Raw genomic sequence first — 19,444 nt, forward strand, 5'->3', positions numbered from 1 at the left:
AGCAAGTTATTTTTTTTATCTTTTGCTGTAGTGTGTCAGTAGGAAATATCAGTTTACATTTCCAAACATTTCAAAATTAGCTGATGTAACAAATATATAACATTCAGAAGCATTTATATGTAACTGTGTAGGCCTACTTAGTTTGACTAAATACAAATTCAGATCATTGATCACAAATTATAAATCACTGTTATTTCTTTACTTAAAGGTACACTATTTAACTTTTGGTGCTCTAGAGACTAGGGCTGTAGTCAACCAAAGAAATGCTTAGTCGACCAAAGTCCTGTCCTGCGCAACGATTAGTCGACTAAAAAACAAGTAATAAAAACTCAGTGAGTGTTTTAGCGCAATTTTCTGACGTCATGGGATCACAACACTAAGAGATAGTAAATCTTTTCCTGGATTTTTTTTGTGCGTTCCCGAGATTAGACCTTCCTTAACATAATGCCAAAAACCCGAAGTCTTTAGGTGGTCTGGTTGAGGAGTAGATAGAAGTGCAAGATTGGTGCGCACAGACAGAACAGAAATCATGAGTTAACAATCGCAATTTTGTCTGGTGGAAAATTGCGCTAAAAAAAGAAAAAAAGACGCAATGTTTTGCATTTTGATCGAACATTTATTAAACAATTGTCATAGAGCATTTATAAAACAACAACGAAAACGTTTTTTTTTTTTTTTTTTTTTTTATTGACACCTGGGATCCCGTTTTTAATTTAGGCTAACTTAATTTCGTTTTTCTTTATTTAAATTTCGTTTTTCTTTATTTAAATTTAGTTTTTTCTTTATTTAAATTTCGTTTTTCTTTTTTTAAATTTCGTTTTTTCTGTATTTAAATTTCGTTTTTTCTGTATTTAAATTTCGTTTTTTTCTTTATTTAAATTTCGTTTTTCTTTATTTAAATTTCATTTTTCTTTATTTAAATCTACCCTTTACTGTGTCAGTAATTTGTTAGTCAGAAAAATATTAGACTACCTTAAAAGTATTGCTTAAGTTAACAGACTGTGTGCGTTTTATATCAGTGTCCGTTCTCGGAGAATATAAGCCCTGCTCGCGTGAGGTGCGCCGCTTCACGCTCGCGCTGTTCTGTAGTTTACTATTAATTCTGAACATGTCGCGCCTCGCGTGTCTGTCTATATTGCACCAAATGTGACACTGCACTCCCTTGTGAAGTCGATTGGGTGAACGGTTCTCGAAATAATCAAAATGCAAACGGACAGACAGACACATAGAGATTATACCTATACTGAGCGCGAAGCAGCAGTGCAGCCAGCCACAGGTGCGGTTCCCGAGTGTTCTACGTGGTGCGCTAAACTGTGGCGCTGTTACAAAATAGCCTAAATTAAAGCATTTAAAGTTGGGGATAAAACATAGGCTAATTATATTTAGAATACAGTAATATATAACTGCTTATAAAGGAATAAATATCAAGGAGTAAATCAATGAAAATTTCTTTATTGGTAAAAAAAAAAAAAAAAAAAAAAAAAGCAACTGGTCGCCTAATGAGAATGTCAGTCGACCAAGACGGCATCAACCGATTAGTCGACTAAACGACTAAAGTTGACAGCCCTACTAGAGACACCAAAAGTTAGATAAGTGGTTTACTGGTTTAGCCGACTTTACTGGTTTAGCCAACGTTAACTATTTAAATGGTAGAGCATAACGTTAACTATTTAAATGGTAGAGCATAACAAGAGAATTCAGTTCACTTGCCACTGAGTTTGATATTAAATCAGTAATGGACCTGTTGTTCGCCATGTTACAAGTTTGCTCACTCTTCTCTCAGACACTGCACGGCGGCAGCGGAAAAACGCAGTGGGCGTGGTCAACCTGTCATTTCGATCCAGGGTGACCAATAGAAAAGGGCCTTCCATCCTGTTTGGTAGAGACCACCCACTGAGACACAGCTTCATTCGCAAGCACTTTTCAACTTGCAAGCAAAAGATTTAGACCCGCAAAAAAAGAGCAAAATTTGTGCGTTTGTGATGAAAAGTGTTCGAAATGCACAAAGAAAAATAAAGGTTTTCAAAAATTTACATGTACTGCAAATAATTTTGTTATCAACTTCTTTATTTTTGAGCCTTAAGAAGACTTTTTTGCAATCTTTATTTTTTTTTTATAACAAAATAATTAGTTTTACTCTCAAACACAGTATGTTTGAATAAAAAAAAGACACAAAGGAAACTCCATCTTGTGTTTTCTCCTTTTATGTTGATTTGCAAACATGTAGTGTGCCAGTAAATTTTCTGCTTTTGTGGTTACTTACCTTGGTCTGTCATCCATATTGCTGTGATAGCTCTGGTGGGAAAATCTATCACCTCTGGAAACAAAAATGGTGTAATCAGTTATTCTGGTATGATTCATGATATAGGACAGACTGTCCAGAGAACTCACAGAAACTGCATTGAGTCCCTTATTTACATCATTCAAAAATATAATGGTAATCACTTAAAACACAAACAACTGAAGAAGATAATAAAAACGCACCTAATTGCAACATGTATTAAAAAAAAACAAAATTATGAATATAAAGAAATACACCAGGGCTTCCTGGACTTAAATGTCCACAAAAACAGCAACCATAAAAACAAGATCAAATAATAATAAAAATGAAATATATATATATATATATATTAGAGCCCGACCGATATGGATTTTTGGGCGCCGATGCCGATTAAAAAAAAACCAGATACCGATATATCGGCCGATATTATTTATGTGTATATTATAATACAGTAGCAATATTATTTATGTGTATTATAGTACAGTAAGTTTGGACACACTTTCCAATTGGTGTGTACAAACTTTTGATGGGTACTGTATATAGAATACACAGTATAAACAGAATAAATACAGTATATAAACGTTTTGCAATGATAACTCAAATGTGGTGATTAAACACTTGTGTGACAAAGATATGTAATGGAGGCAGGGTGAATGATAGAATGAGAATTTGAGCTGTAACCAAACTAGTTTGCATTGCATTTTATATTATATTATATTCTAAATACTCTTCTATTTTTAATCTTAATTTCTCTAATATCTACCAGTGGAGGAAGAGCTCAGATCTTTTTAGTAAAGTAAAATTAATAATATCATAATGAAAACGTTTATAATTACATATGTACAGTAGTTTTATACTATTTTAAATAAGTAGTAAGCAAAATGTACTTCGAATATTCATTCGGTGGGTTGGTATTCGATTTGAAAATTTGACATTCGAATGTCGGGATCCCCCGCGAAACGGTTCTCATTCGCGCTTGAATAAGGCCAGCGACACACTGACTGCGTGGCATGGCCGTTTTTATTTCGGCTCCCATGTTAACAAGTTGGAGTTTGCACACTGCCTGCGTGAGACACGCGTCTCACAGGCGCGGCTCAAGCCACGCGGAAAACGCATGCATCATGCTAGAAACAGAACCGACGTGCAAGTGTTCCAGCAACGGGAGTCTTCTCTGGCAAGAGCGCAGAACAGCGGAGTTTGTATGGAGGAAGTGCATGTCTGAGCTTGTGTTTTGGATTAAGCTGTGTTGCTTTGACATTGTGGAAAATAGAATAATAGAAACAAAATGTATTAGCCTTTTTACCCGTTATTATCAATCTAAATTAATCTCGTTTTTTAATTTAACTTAATTTCGTTTTTCTTTATTTAAATTTTGTTTTTCTTTATTTAAATTTCGTTTAATTTCTTTTTTTAAATTTCGTTTTTCTTTATTTAAATTCCGTTTTTCTTTATTTAAATTTCGTTAAATTTCTTTATTTAAATTTCGTTTAATTTCTTTATTTAAATTTCGTTTAATTTCTTTATTTATATTTCGTTTTTCTTTATTTAAATTTTGTTTTTCTTTATTTAAATCTACCCTTTACTGTCAGTAATTTTGTTAGTCAGAAAAATATTAGACTACCTTAAAAGTATTGCTTAATTTAACAGACCTGTGTGTGTGCATTTTACATCACTAACAGTGTCCGTTCTCGGACGCGTTCTCTGCCCGCGTGAGGTGCGCCGCTTTCTTTAGTTTACTAAAAGTGTATTAATTCTGAACGTGTCACGTCTCCATCTGGCTACTTTTAATGCAAAATGGCCCTATATAAAGTGTTATAATTACATAAATTATTGGAATATTGCTTGATGTTGTAACGTAGCAGAATGAGCTTTAACACTGTGTCTACACCGGACGCGCTGTTATTTTTTTTGCCACTTTTGCCAGTTCTTTGTAACAGCTTTTAGGTGCTTTATTGGCAGTGCCATCCTTACATAAATCACTGCTCGCTGCATTTTTTTTTAATATTAATTTATCGGCCGTTATAAATGCCGATACCGATAGTTAGGAAAATGCCTATATTGGCCGATAATATCGGCCCGCCGATATATCGGTCGGGCTCTAATATATATATATATATATATATATATATATATATAATTTTCCCATGTTTGATTATTTTGTTCTGTACATTCTGTAGCGCATTGAGTCTGAGAAAGGCGCATTACAAATAAAATGTATTATTATTATGCCCTTTTTGCAAAAATAAAATCATGTAGGTTGTAGAAAACACTGCAATGCACAATAAGCTACATTCTATACATACCCTCCTCTAGGTGGTGGTGGTGGGGGCAGAGGCAGATTTCGGGCCCTACTGCCCCCACGTCCTCCTCTCCCTGGTGGGGGTGGAGGTGGTCCACGGCGGGGGCTCATATCATCATAATCTCGTCTGGAAGGGGGCATGGGACGGCCACCACGGCCAGGAGGCATGCGATCGAACCCTCCCCGGCCGCGCATCGGGAACCCACCCATAGGCCGTCGCCCTCTCTCTTCATACATCATGGTAAAACCTCCATAGTCATACGTTTCATCATAAAAGTTTGGGTCATAGGGCTGGGCTCGACCTTTAATAGGAGCCTACAGATAACACAGGACAAATATAAGCTTTATTTATGAAGCAAAGTGTTTATCTAAAGAAACTGTGAATGTTGCTACAATGTCAAATGAGAAAACTGTATAATAAAAAAAGGGTAAAAAAAGTCCTTCCATCTCTGTCACCATCTCACCTCTGAAATCAGCTCTAGAATGACCTTGATGCACTCAACCACACGCTCAGGTTTACCCCCGACTAACACTACACGGTCAGTGGAGTGGGGGCAGCATTCCTGGAAGAGCTTGATTGTAGTCTGGGTATTCTTAAAAATGAACACAATTTCTCATCAGAGAAATACATATTTTTGGTTAAGCTGATATAAATATTTTAAGCTTCCTGGTTCCGAACCCTATTTTACGACATGGTATTTTTAGCACTGAGCTTACCTCCCTCAGTTCCTTGATCTTGGCACCTTTAACTCCGATAATGCCTCCGGCCAAACTCTGATGAATCAGCAGACGCAGCTCACAGTCAAAGTCAGTCCCGCTATAATGCTGATACTACCAAATATACAGAAAAAAATAATGTTTAAGGACACGTGCAAACCAACCATACATAGTCACATCCACAGCTTCTCTATTATTATTCATTGAAATATTTGATATAATTAATATTTTTAAAACAGTTTATATATTTTTAGCAATGACAAATACTACTGTACTGTATACAAAGTCTACAGTAGGGATGCACCGATACCACTTTTTCAGACCAAGTACAAATACTTACATTTGGGTACTTGCCGATACCAAGTACCGTATACAAGTACTTAATAATACCATTACAGGTCTTCTAACAATGTTTTATTTTCATCAGATGTTTTTCACTTTCTGACTGTAACAAACGTATCACGTATCGCGTTTTTTGCGCATGCAAATCCGTTATTTCAAATGTAGGTGCGCGGCAAGCGCGCTCATAATAGAAGCTCGTTTTTCCAGGTGCGCCTATGGTCACGGTTGCATAGCAACGACAGACGCCACGAGAGCGCAAGCGCTTGTGGAAAGGAGGAGGCGGCAGTGCGGCTGTGCTTTCCACACGTTTTTTGACGTGATATGTGAATGGCCCCTTAAAGCGGTATCGGGTGCGGTTGTATCGGGGTAGTTTTACAAGTATGAGTACATGAACACAGTATTGGACCGACACCCGAGTACTGGTATCGGTGCATCCCTAGTCTACAGTATAGCTTTCCAATTTGGAATAGAATATTGTATAAAGTCGGACTCAAAATTTAAGTTGTTATTCACTGATTTTTTTTTTTAAATCATGCCTTGGGAACAATGCATCAACTTTTAGAGTAGACTAGCGTACAGCTGACATCAAACCTAAGGGTTATGGACTAAATCCAGCAAAACACCAATTTGGATTACATAGGGTTTTTAATACCTTCGATACTGGGTTTGGTATGCTCACCTCCTCCAGTGTAGGGATGATCTTCAGCAGAATCTCACCAATGGTCTCTATATCTGCACTCACACTCAGGATACTGTAGCAGAACATCAAGTGAAATGAAAGATAAAAGCAAAAAAAAAAAAAACAAACAAAAAAAAAAAAAAACAGATACAAAACTTTAGACCCTGAGCCCTGCTGCATACCACAAAGCAATGAAGTAGGGGGAAATAACACTTTAAACCAAAAGAAAGTAAATTAAAAAGAGGACTGCTGAACACATGTTTTAAGTTTTCCAACACTGGACTGAGATACGGGCAATCGGCATGCACTCAGTTCTCGCACATTCAATTAAAACAGGCCTTGAAGAGATGGGCGACAGTGGAAGGGCTGAGACTGAACAGGCACTGTACGGCTACACGAGCCGAGAAAATGAGAGAGAGCAAGATAGGCCTGCTTACCACTATGCCACCACCAGATCATTTGGGAGAAGAAAGGAAGAAATAAAATAAAAAAAGTCTCTTGCAATTTACTCTATGGTGCCATCAGCACATCACATTCTCTCAACGACGAGAGAAACCAAACCAAAAACAAACAGAAGCAGCAAAAGACCAAGGCGAAGGGGAAGGGAAAGAATGAGAGATTTTTGCAGATTAAGAACCTGAACGTATGTGGGCTAAGAGAAGGAAAAAAAACAAGGGGAAGGAAATGCAGCACCAGAGAAAAATCAAAGACAACAGTGATGAGTGACAGAGAGGGCTGCGCCACGGCACTAGCTCAGAATCATGGACAGTGATGTTGTGAACAGTGAGAGAGGGGGGCTCAGGGGTGGGGGGAACAAGGACAGAGCGAAAAAGAGATGGGCTTTTCCGCAGTTCACTGTCAGAATCATCAGCTATGAAAATAATCATCCAAACTAGGGCTGGGCAGTATAATGATGCATAGGACGCGATAACTGGTAGATATTTTGCAATATTATGGCAGCTATATCTGCATGCTTTAATGTGACAGACTTTTAACTTTTAAACAGTTTTAAGTTACCGCAAAGACCAAAAAGTAATGCAAAAATACTAGCAATGCACTTAAATGAATATTTCCGCAAAACATCAAAAAGGAAATGAAAGTCGCCATGAAGTTTTTTTGGCTTTTAGTATGAATATGTTAGCCTTAAGGTTATCTATAAGCTAGTGTGCTGCAAAACAATGACAAAATTCGCATTTAGAAGATATTAGCATTCAAAACTTAGTCTCTTACTTCCGCCAATATGTATCAAAGATTTTCATGACATCACAATGCACTTCAGCTTCTCATCAGATTTTCTGTACAATCAAATGCTCTCTAGAGTCTATAGTGTCCCGCCCCCTACATTATAAATAGACGCTGAAGCTGCAGTCAAAATCGGTCAGTTCACACATTTACTATTTTCTTCATGATGAATGACAGATAGTGTACTATATAGAGGATAGGGAACGATATGCTTTCCATTGGGGTGAATGAAGTCTGGTTTCACGTCAGTGTCACACGAACCGCCGCAGCGTGCACAGTCTGCTCCGGTCCACATACACTATAGCACAAAGCGGATAATATGCACGAGTCGGCGCAGACTACAAAATGTATCGGACCCATCTGAATTATGCACAAAATGCTATATTTTAAAGCGATATGGTGAAGGTTAGGAGGAGAAACGGTTAGAGATTAGGAGGAAACTTTGGCTTTATCGAGCTAATCGGCTCTGGCCGAACTGATATAAATTAAACGCTACAAAACGGGAGGGGTTGTTTGGGGCTTTAAAAATCTAGTTTTTAATGTTGTTTATATGTCTATGTGGTGTTTTTAATATGCTTTAAGACAAACCATATTCATAAGTCAACACCATTGCTGAGTATTTTCTTTTTGAAGTTTACGAAAGGCAGTCTCAAAAACGCAGTTTGAAATCACCGGTGTTCCTTACGTAACAAACTACAACCAATCCCATCACAAGGGGGGTGGGCTTTAGTATATCATTAACTATGCTATGAAGCAGGGGAGTCACAAGAGAAGCCAGGTTATCCCCGTATACTTTTCTGTTGATATGAAAAATAGGGTACATTTAGCAATATAGAGGGTGAATTATGTATAAGATGTATATTACGATGTTATGACGAACAATATGCCTTTCTCCACATTCTAAGTTGTTCAAAGGGTTTCTAAGGATACTGATGTTTAGAAGGCAGACTGAGATGGCGAACGTGTTTGTGTAACATTAGCTTGTGAAACATGGTTACACGGTTTGTGTAACATTAGCAACACATTATTAGCTGTTTGATAACAGTCAAGCAAAAGGCCAATCATAATCATACCGTTATGTGTCCGAAGCTGTAGAGAGCGATACATAAAGGAATAAAATGATTGACTACAGGGGAACTTTAAAGTTTTCATTTAGCCGAGAACCAAAACGGAAAATAAAGTTGCTGTAATTAAATTTTGGTAATTGGCAATTCTTTATGCTATTCAGGGTGTCATGTTCTCAGGTGATAAATGAAACCAGCCGTAGTAAACTGAAGCTGCTAGAATAATTTTAGTAGCATCTAAGAAGTGCTAATTAAACGTCACTGTTTCAGTCAATGATTTCAGCGCTCCAAAACAAAAATAATAATAATAATTGGGCCGTTTCAACCAAATATTTTTGATTGTCGAAGTTTCAGTGCATTACAATAAAATACATAGTGGGACAAATGTAGAGGTGGTGGTGGTGGTGGTGGTGGGGGGGGTCGATTCACAGTTTAATCGCGATCAATTTGAATCAATTCATAAATTGATATTCTAAATGTCTGTTGATGTTGACGGAACAAAGAATGGTGCAGCACAGGACAGTTTAGAGAGCACACAGGCTTGCAACAGGGGACAAATGAAGCTTACTTGACAACAAAAGTTCCATATCAGTATTTTAACAAATAGAAAAAAGCCTTAACGTATAAATTACCAGCAATCCAGCACAAGCTTTTTTGTACTTTTTACACATGAGAAGTGCGTTCAACATGGACGTGTAAGCGGTTGCTGTGGTAATGAACAATACCTGCTTGTAAAAGTGAATGAACATATCCTGTATCGTAGGCTAAATCACCAAATATTAAGAATACAACAGTGCATATTATATTTATATAACTCCAAAAGATTGGCCACTGATCGGAACCAGCTGACATTCACAGAGTGGTACAGGTGTGACATCACTTTGTAGGCCAAAATGCATGTACATGTAGCATTTTAGCACTTCCAGTTCCGTCGTCCTGAAGTTAATGGGCTTTTTGAATGGGATTTTGGTTAAATGGCTGAAACAAGGTCTGTGGTGAACAAGCTCAAGACACTTTCACGTTTTATTCTACGACAAAATACATCGGTATAAACACACTCGTGATTTTTTTTTAAGCCGTTATGCATCTTGAAAAAGGGAGTTGCTAACAAGTGGCTAAATGGGACAAAAGAGGCTGTCAGGGGCATTAAACGTCATCACGCCAAACAGGTAACCTCAGTCCACTTTTACAGCCTCATTATGCTTATAATTGTGCTTACACTATTCTAACTCAAACTTTCAGTGGAAATGTTTTTAAAATAAAAATAAAACTGAAAGAGTTGTCGGAAGCTTAGTGATGGTGACATTAAAGTCGTGGAACCGTGGTATAGTTAGTTTGTAGCGTAAGCGTACCTTTAGCTTTTTGCTTCTGGCAGCTGCATTTAGGATTCAAAATTCATAAAAGTTGTGTTCATCTGTGAAAATAATCTTGATGGACAAAACTTGTAAATATTATAAACTTTTGTTTATAGGTCCACAGACCTCATTTTTCACAATAATCCAAAAGCCTATGGAACAATCCTAATGGGTTTTTGTTGAGGGAACCAGTGTGATGATAACTGTCGGTTGGCCTACAAAGTAACATCATACCTGCACCACTATTTCGACGATGCAAAAGACACGCTCATGCCATGAGAGACGAATATGTAAGGCTGAGTCTGTTTTAACCGGGCTTGAGTAAAATAATAATGTAATTTATTATGAATAATATAGTTTAATATAAAATATTTAGATAATATAAGTTGACTGATGAAGTAAAACAATTGAAATAATTCAACAAAACTTTTATTAAAGTTTAATTACACTTATAAGCTGTATTTAATATCAATCAATTGGGGGCACAGGTTCTTAGGGGGGCAGCAAAGACAATAAAATTCAATTCAAAATCAAGAAGCAATTTTTAAATCAAATAATGACCTCAAGAATTTATTATAATCAAATTGTGAGATTCCAAAAGATTTCCACCCCTAGACAAATGCAACATTTAGTTGGTTTTGGTTATTGAGGAACGATGCAAGTTCTCGAATACTGAATTAATTTGGGGCGTATTCACAGGTGTACCTATTTTACAAATCTGAACGCAGACTATCAAATCAAATTTTATATTTTTTATTTCTTTCGTTTTACAAATGTTAAAGCTGTTTCTGCTATTAGACTTAATCTTTTGTTGAATAATCTGGTATTTTGGTTTGTATACATTATGTTCCAAATAAAAAGAAAAATATAAAAAGTACATTTAGCTTGAAACGCATTTAATTCACTCAATTATCTGAAAAGTGGAATTACATTATGGTCATAAAAAAAAAAAAGTTGTGTTAAATGTGCACCAAAAATCACATTATGGTCATACCGCCCACCCCTAATCCACACATTCAGCAGATTAATATGAGTGCAGTCTCTCTCCGAGGCAGGAGAAGTGATTGATTACATACAATTCTGTGCAACAAAGAAAGTTCGCAAATTATATTCAAAGACTTAATGGGGGTGTTGGGGGAGGAGAAAAGACATTTAAATATATACAAAAAAAAATACAAATTAAGAAAAAAAAAAAAAAAAAAGTCAAATGGAACAATACATGTTTCTTAAGGGGGGGGGGGACTATATGTGTGAAAATGTTAAAATGAAACAGAAGGCAGGTTATCAAAGACATGTGTTCTCTTTCTAATCAGGCAGTGAGGCAATAACTGGTGGGACATACCGCTCTGGGCCACTGCTGTCTGGGACTGATACACTGGCATTGTACTGCATTGGTCGTGGAGGTTGGCATTGGGCAGGGGCATTCAATCACATGATGTCAAGTAAGGTGCCCGTTTAAGGAGGGGCACGTTTATGGGCGGGGCCAACCGGGGTGTCAGGTGGGCGGGCGGGCGATCAGGGGCGGAGGTTGGGCCAACATCAAGGTGGGCAACGCAGGAGGGGCAAGTCGATCCAGTACATGGGCAACGGAGGAAGGTGGCCAAAAACAAAAAAAAGTAAAGGAGAGGGAAGAGGGGGAGAAGGAATACATTTTTAATTGAATACAAGGCTTTACTCAATCTACTGTCCAATTTTTTTTCTTTTGAAGAGACTTGGCAAAGAATGCACAAGAAAAAGGGCTGGACAGATCTAAAGACACTTTAAAATGTAGAACCACTGGGCAACAGTGGTTCATACAGGACTATGGGTCAGCTCAAGAGTCAAGACATCTGTAATTGGGTTTTCGAAGTGGGGGAGAGTGAAAGAGAATGCCTTCAACAATATAACGTTGAGAAGTACCTCCCCTTTTATACACAGTGTCAAAGACTCACAAAATAGCCCCATTTCAGAGAGCTTGTCTGTCCAAATGAGCCAACCTATAGCTACAAAACGGAAGATCTGCCCTCAGGATCAAATGCATTCAAAACTTTGGAGGATTTTAATGGGATTTTAATGGACGGATTGGTGTCATGAGTTTTGATTTCTGGGATTTCAAATCCGACTGATTCGTGTTTTTGACTGATTAAGCTGAAATGCTCATGAAAACAACTGTTGGTCAAAGGATGTTGTCAGAAGTCTTGTTAATACTTGACCATTAGAGAACATTGTTTAAAAGCTCATGATAAGCATGCAGCATGGTCTTAATACTCACATCTGTGCGCAAGGCTTTAATGTTCTTGCCTCCCTTTCCAATCACAGCCCCTGCATTCTGAAAACACAAAATTACACTGTTAAAATGTCATTATACTGAAGAAACGGAGAAGAAAAGTGCATGTGTACGGCTTTACTCACTTTGCTCTGGAGAAGCACCCTGAGTTCCACCATTTCATCTGCGTTGCGGGAGCGTTTGAATGCCTGTTCCTCATCCATGTCCTCAGCGGGGCGCTTGCCTGAGGGAACACAAATCTGGCACTTGAGCCTCAACCACAATTAAGACATTCCTGTTTATCAAACTGCTCGTTCTGGGAGAGTGCCACCATGGAATTCAAAACATAATCAGACACTAGTGGATGGGGTTCTCACAAAATTTGAGGACCTATAGAAACCAGTTTAAAGAAGTCCAAAGGAGACATCCAGAGAAAATGCTTTTAACAATCATTCATATACACACTTTGTGCTGAAAGCTAAAGCTTTTGAGCCAATAGAGTGCAACAGTCAGGATCTGGAAGTAAAAATCCCATTCATTTTCTCCATAGGCGAATTGATTTTAAATGATATCTTATAAATCTTTAAAGACTATTAGACCTAATGTGCGGACCAGAGTTGCTAATCGATGGTATATGCTTTTGCTGAAGCCATCACTCCGCAATTTCAACTTAACTTACACCAAAAGGACATTTTAGTGGCCACCCAATCCCATTAAACAATGCAAACAACACAGAGCCAATCCCCATTGTGTGTGTGTGTGTATGTGTATTGTGTATTATGTATACAAGACAAAATCTGCTTTATTATTATTATTATTATATTATTTACAACAGGATCTGCATTTTCATGGGTTTAAATAAAAAAATGTTTTGTTATAAAGAGACAATAAAAACAACTTAGTGCTTCAAAACCACTCCTTTCCAGGTCAAAAAACAAATATATACACATTTACTTGATTTTCAAAGTCAAATCATTTATTACATTCATTTTTTGACAAGCCAAACATGTCAGTTATGCTATGCAGTTATGGCAATTTCTTCACTGTTTTTGCTCACGGGTTTCTCTATAGAGCTCCCCCTACAGCTCCGGAATAGATATTTGACAACACCGTCGTAAAAACTCATTGGCGACTCCCATTGATTCCATTGATTTTAATTTCATTGCTAACAGCCCCCTACAGTGTCTTATTTTTTTAAGTGAATTTATTCATCAAATTTAAGATGAAGCATAGCTAAATCTTATAAGATTAGGGGGAAAAAATGCCTTTTATAAAGGTAAAAAAAAAAACAAAAAAAAAAACACCAGGGTAAATATCACAAAAAATGCAGATTTAAATATGTAAAAGCTCAATCCATCCGTTCTCAATAATAATAATAATAATATAATATATATATTTTTTATATTTACAAAGAAGCAGAGGTCCACCGCTAAGAGTTGTACACTTGAGTGTTTTTTTTTGTTTCGAGGCCGACCAACACAAACCGAGGCATGGGGAACACATTACCTGTAAAATCCCCACTACCGGATGTTTTGAATGCGCTATCGCTTTCCGAGAAGATAAAAAAAAAATGGTGGTCTGAGTAATCATGTAAAAATGTATAATCTTTTATTGGAAAATGAAACATTTTATCAAACTTTGATAATTGGCTTAATCTTTTAAACAACTGAGAAGACAGTGATCAAACTACATTTAAAAAAAAAAAAAAAAAAAAAAATCACCTGTGAAGTTCCTGAATCTATGCTTATTATGAGGGCCTGTTTACACTTGGTATTAAGATGCGTTGTGGACGTTTGAATCACAAGTAGAACGTATCCGTATCTTTTGTCCACTTTCAACCACTTCTGTCCTGATTTCTTAAAGGGGAGGGTCAACGGGCAGATAAATGTATGGGCTTTTTCAAATTTTCAATGTTACGGACATAATAAGCTTGAGCAATTTACATACAGTATGTATAGACGACAGAAAAACAGAGAGAGCTCTATAAGCTTTCGTTTCTGATCTGATAGCCACGCCGAACGCTGTGAGTGCATGTTAGAAATGGTAATGTAATGGTGAAAGAACATTGTGCTTGGTATGTTTTCATCTTCAAACCAAACTTGGGTCTTAATGCCGACAAAGTTTAAATCCTGTCTAGCTAGCACACTTCCCATAATGTTCACACATTAAGTCAGCTGGCAGAGAGTAGGCTGTCTTTTGTGGCTGTTTGAATGCATTCGATCACATGACCGTTTTCATCTACCTCTGGAAGTGGTAGAAAGTCGACAAGCTCAAAACTTTTTAGACCCTGTTTACCCCTGTATTTAGCTTCGTCCACTTGTGATCCAATCGACCAAAACTCTTCTTTTTTTTTAAGTTATGTTTTTGGCCTTTTTGTGCCTTTATTGGATAGAACAGTAGAGATTTTGACAGGAAAGCGTCAGGTAGAGAGAGGGGAACGGGATCGGCAAATGACATGGGAATCGAACTCGGGTCGCCAGAGGCGCAGGTGCGCTATGTCGGCGCGCTAACCACGAGGCTATCACCGCCGACCAAAATGCATCTTAATCGCAGGTAAAAAAAGGACCCGAGTGTCAATTATGTATAAGGTACGTCTCTTGTCTCTGACAGACATGCTGTTGAAGCCATAGTTTTTAATTTGACTGTCATTCAAAATGCTTCATGGGATTGTAGTTCTTTCCTCCATTAAAGTTAAGAACACAATCTTGTTGTACCTTTGCCTTTTGGTCAGATTTTAGTTGGTTGGTTCATGACTTTTAACTCTTTAATAGGGTTGTGCAAGAGCACCCAAGTACTTGGACGCGACAGCAACAATCGATCATGAAAACGATGATCACCGTGACTTTAAAAATATTTCTTTTTTTTTCTTTTTTTCTGACTGGTTATTGTGGCATTTTGGGCGGTACAAAAACATTGATGATTAATAATCCAGCAGTGTGATTTTTTCTCGTCATGGCTTAGAAAAAAAAATGAAAAATGAAAAAAAAAAAAAAATCCCTATGGGGATTTAAATATCCCTATGGGAAAAATACTTCCAAAAAACCAAAGCCACAGAAAAAGTGGGTGGCCACGGTTGCACTCTATTCAGAGACTATACATTACCGTTAGTGTCAATGTTACTGAAAGTGGTCTCTTCTTCCTGCTGATCAATTTTTGTCTCCATTGTCTTCAGCCAGCAGTCAAAATGGAATAGGCTGTCCTCGACGGGTCACTCTAAGAGACAGTGTGTTGAGTGTTAAAAAACAATGCAGAAAATACCTTTTTTAAGTCCACATGAAATCAAAAATATCTTTATTCAACGAATACTCGGGATGCACGATATATCGCCCACCATATCGGTATCGGCCAATGTGTTTATTTTAATGTTATTGTTATCGATAACATTTTTGGGTTTGCTAATAACTTTAGTTTTTGATAGCCTTTTGTTTTGTGAAATTTGTAAGTGCAATTGTAATATATCTATTTTGTGTGTGTGTATGCATTTGTGTATATATTATAATATATATTTATATTTATATATTTTCATTCTCAAATCGGATGCATTTGTTTGGTTAACGCAGTAGTAAAACGCTTAGGCTACTGGTGATCATCTTTAGCTTCAGCGCATGCAGCTCAAACAGCAAAGCACAACATTAATAACTATGATTGGGGCTGTCATATTACATAATACTACTGTAATACAATGTTGTGAATTCTTTGGGTTTAGCCTAGTTGCCACGTTTCATTGCGTTCTTATGGGAAGAGTGCATCCACAACAGGAGTTACATATCCTGACTAGCACATAACTTAGTTCAAGTTCATGTTATTTTGTGCAGATACAAGTTGTAATATTATGTTCATGTTGTATAAATATCTGATTAATCTCACATAGGATGCGTTTCGTTGATTTAATTATCGGCCAAAATGTTCATATCGGTGCATCCCTAATGAACAAACTTTCCTTGGTAATAGCTTGTTCCATATATAAAATGACTTTAAGCTGATGTCAACAAGGCTTTATTTCTCAACACCTCCATCCACCTGTCAGTGGTTCTGATTTATGTGGCGATCCAACACTGTATCAGAATCGTACAAAATGTAAAAGTAAAAGTCCTTAAAATCAAGAATCAAAATGTATTGATTATACGAAGAACTACACAGGCCCAACAATATACAAAACTATTAACATGATCTAGACTGAACAGAAAAATGATTTGATGAATTTATGCTACAATACTGGAGTGTTTGACTGTCTGGACTAATGGACTTTGACAACAACAGAAAATACAGAAAGTGTTTTCTCCAGAGTCCTGCATGGTAAAAGATAAGCCTGTTCATTCTTTCATCCTAACTACACATGATAACATGGTTAGTTTCATTATTTGCATATAACACTATTATTTCCCAGAATAAACCAGCAACTAACCAGTTGAAAACCACTGATACTGAGACAACTTTTCACAATCCAATCATTTCCAGATTAGTAAAATCAAGCCCTGTCCAACAGTTTTATCCTGTTCACTCCAAAACATGGTACAATATTAGTACTTCCTATAGTACTGAATATAACCTTTTTCATGCACAATGTTATGCTAATTTATAGAATACCATGGAATTACCACGGTGTATGTCTACAAAAATGGTAACATACCATAGAACTTTTCTGTTATTTTTCTTGTCTGATAATATACAAATATGTTAGGCATACGGTTACTTTAAAAGCAAATTCAAAATACAAACAAGGTATGCAAGAAAGAAAGCAATTAGAAAAACATTCTAATTTAATTAATTTGATCAAATACAAGACCATTTAAACGCAACGTGCAATTTGGGACCTGGCGTTAACTAACATTCACACTGGTTATAAGGACTAGTTTAGGGCTGTGTCAAGGCCCAGTGCTTCAAAATGGTGCGCAAGTAACGTTAGCATTTAGCCTGCTAGCCTTCCAGTTACAGCAATCATAACAGTACAAGCCTTCATTAATTGACAACACAGCTACATTTACTGAACTTCACAAGTGAAATACATGTCAATTTTGCGGACTTTAACAAGAACATCTGTCTGAACATTTTAACAAACGTCCTATTTTTGCACAAACGATCTATGGGCACAAAATGGCTTGGAAATTGACAACACGGGATTTGGTTAGACCATTTAACGTTCCTCTTTTTATATACAGTTTGTTTCTGAGTGCAAGACTCTGCTTTAGTTGGATAGTATGAGGGGAATTGTTGTCTGTTGACTGTTGCGACTGAACAGCAGGAAACTCTCCATTTTGAGAAAGGCTCGTCTTAGCAAGCTAGCAGGTTAATTTACAGCACGGCGACGTATAATGGTCTAATTATTTCTGTTATTTATTATCCCCGGAAATAACAGCACAATTTCCAACGGAAGTGTCTTTGTAGTAATATGGTTCAAAATATTTAACAAACCTGCAGGCAGCCCTTCCGTCACACCAATTTTCGGCCGAAATTTCTGCGCCTTCTACCTTGATTTCATTGTAGGTTTACGTGCATTTTTTTAGCTTCGTGATTGGCTATGCCAGAACTCAAACGCGCAGCTTTATTGGTTAAAAAGACTGTCAATATAAAGGCTAACAATCTAATTGGGTAACGTGTCTGTCAACCTTGTGAGCCCCGCCCCTTAGCATTCGCTTTCATTATAGGATATCGTCATAGCAACTGAGAAGCGCTGTCGTTTTCTTTGGCGTTTAACAGCTTTGGTATCATATATCATAAATATAATATTTATAATTTGTTTTATATACTCACAATTTTACTGTCGATCAAGGTGCACCCTCTCGTGTCTTTCGCATTGGACTGGTTTGGTTAACACTGTACTGCAAAAAATAATAGGCTACAAAACCCAGTAAAACTGGTATAGACCGATAAGAATACAGGGCATATCTTATATTGTACAGGTGCCTCTTTTTAAGACGAAAAAGGGTGGCTTTAATGGCCGGAATGTAATCATTGTGTTTAGGGAAAAATCAAATAGTGATTGCAGCTCACATTGACCGTGATAAAAAAAAAAAAAAAAAAAGTGTTGCCTAATGCATTTGTCGCCCTCTCCTGGTAAAAAAATATAACAGTCCGTCACCTTTCACTTCGTCTTTTGGGTTGTGCTACCAAGTAATTTCCTAAACCAAGGGCCCCCAGTGTGTACACATGCTGAAATTAACTGAAATGTTCATACAACGCGTGGAATCTAGTGCAGATGGACTCTAACTTCTCTCACAAGATGAACACGGATATCAAATGTGAGATTCAAACGCGCATTTTCCGAATTCATCATAGCGCTCGCGCCCGTTCCCTTCAGTTCACATAAACTGATAATTCGGTAAACACCCCAAACAAAGTAATATAATTTATTATTTATTATTAATATTATTTCGTCTCCTTGCCATAGACTACACTGCGATTGGAATGCGAGACTGACATCAGTAAAAAAAAAAAGAAAACATCCTGGCATTTTTGTTTAGTAATTATTTTTCTAGATGCAGCCCATCTTGTGCGTCAAACAGCACGTCACACTCCAATGGCTATTCATGAAGTTGTGGTAGGATTGCTGAAAAGAGGATGGAAAAGCAACACAGCCAGCTCATATTGAACTGTTAAACAGACGAACAAATGAAAACAATCAAGCAATTTCCCAAATTACTCGATATATATATATATAAAAAAAAAAACATATTTGACAGCCTATACCAATCTCCTCGTCCCTGTCAATATGCATCTCTCAAAGATAGCCCCTTGACAACATAGGTGATCAATTATTGCCGATATGACATCGCTGAGAGCATCTTAACGTCCCCCTCCACATGTAATTACAGCGATGGCTGAGGGAGATGCGGTCGGTAATCAATAGGCGCTTGCAGGTACGCGCTGCTGCCTCTTCACACGCGCGCGCACACGCACACTGTCTCGCTTGTTTTCTTCCTCAGCGCTGGATGTGAGACGTCAGCGTCACCACCGCAGCCCGTAGACACACACAGCCTGCGGCCACACGTTTTACCACCGCGTCTGGAAGAAGCAAAACCCGGATAGCGCAACATATTGGCACGCGAACATTTCCCCGTTGCGTTATCACCTTTCTGCGGAGACCAGGAAAGGCCACTCATGACAGTCTCGCGTCGCGCACAACGTCTTTGCGCATCCCACAGCAGCGGCGTCTCATCTCGGAATTGCTGAAAATACTACAAGACATTACACAACAGTGAATGCATCGCGCCAGACCTGCT

At 37.5% G+C, this 19,444-nt stretch overlaps 1 protein-coding gene across 4 annotated transcripts in view; it reads right to left on the reverse strand.

Annotated features, from left to right (window-relative positions):
- The window catches only part of hnrpkl (heterogeneous nuclear ribonucleoprotein K, like), a 31,497-nt gene extending 13,732 nt beyond the window's left edge, over nt 1-17,765 (reverse strand). For 3 of the 4 annotated variants that reach the window (XM_081366121.1, XM_081366122.1, XM_081366120.1), the window contains exons 1-10: nt 17,637-17,742; nt 15,327-15,437; nt 12,371-12,468; nt 12,231-12,287; nt 11,322-11,365; nt 6,319-6,391; nt 5,298-5,411; nt 5,045-5,173; nt 4,585-4,895; nt 2,264-2,317 (exon numbers count right to left, since the gene is read on the reverse strand). In XM_081366121.1, the coding sequence (XP_081222247.1) occupies nt 2,264-2,317; nt 4,585-4,895; nt 5,045-5,173; nt 5,298-5,411; nt 6,319-6,391; nt 11,322-11,365; nt 12,231-12,287; nt 12,371-12,468; nt 15,327-15,387 (941 nt within the window). In that variant the 5' untranslated portion in view covers nt 15,388-15,437; nt 17,637-17,742. Of the gene's footprint in view, nt 1-2,263; nt 2,318-4,584; nt 4,896-5,044; nt 5,174-5,297; nt 5,412-6,318; nt 6,392-11,321; nt 11,366-12,230; nt 12,288-12,370; nt 12,469-15,326; nt 15,438-17,636 lie in introns of all 4 variants that reach the window. The other variant, XM_081366123.1, reaches the window with a different exon arrangement.
- Between the last annotated feature and the right edge of the window lie 1,679 nt (nt 17,766-19,444).

This window comes from Scardinius erythrophthalmus (assembly GCF_964197995.2).
Source record: "Scardinius erythrophthalmus genome assembly, chromosome: 5".
NCBI lineage: Eukaryota > Metazoa > Chordata > Actinopteri > Cypriniformes > Leuciscidae > Scardinius > Scardinius erythrophthalmus.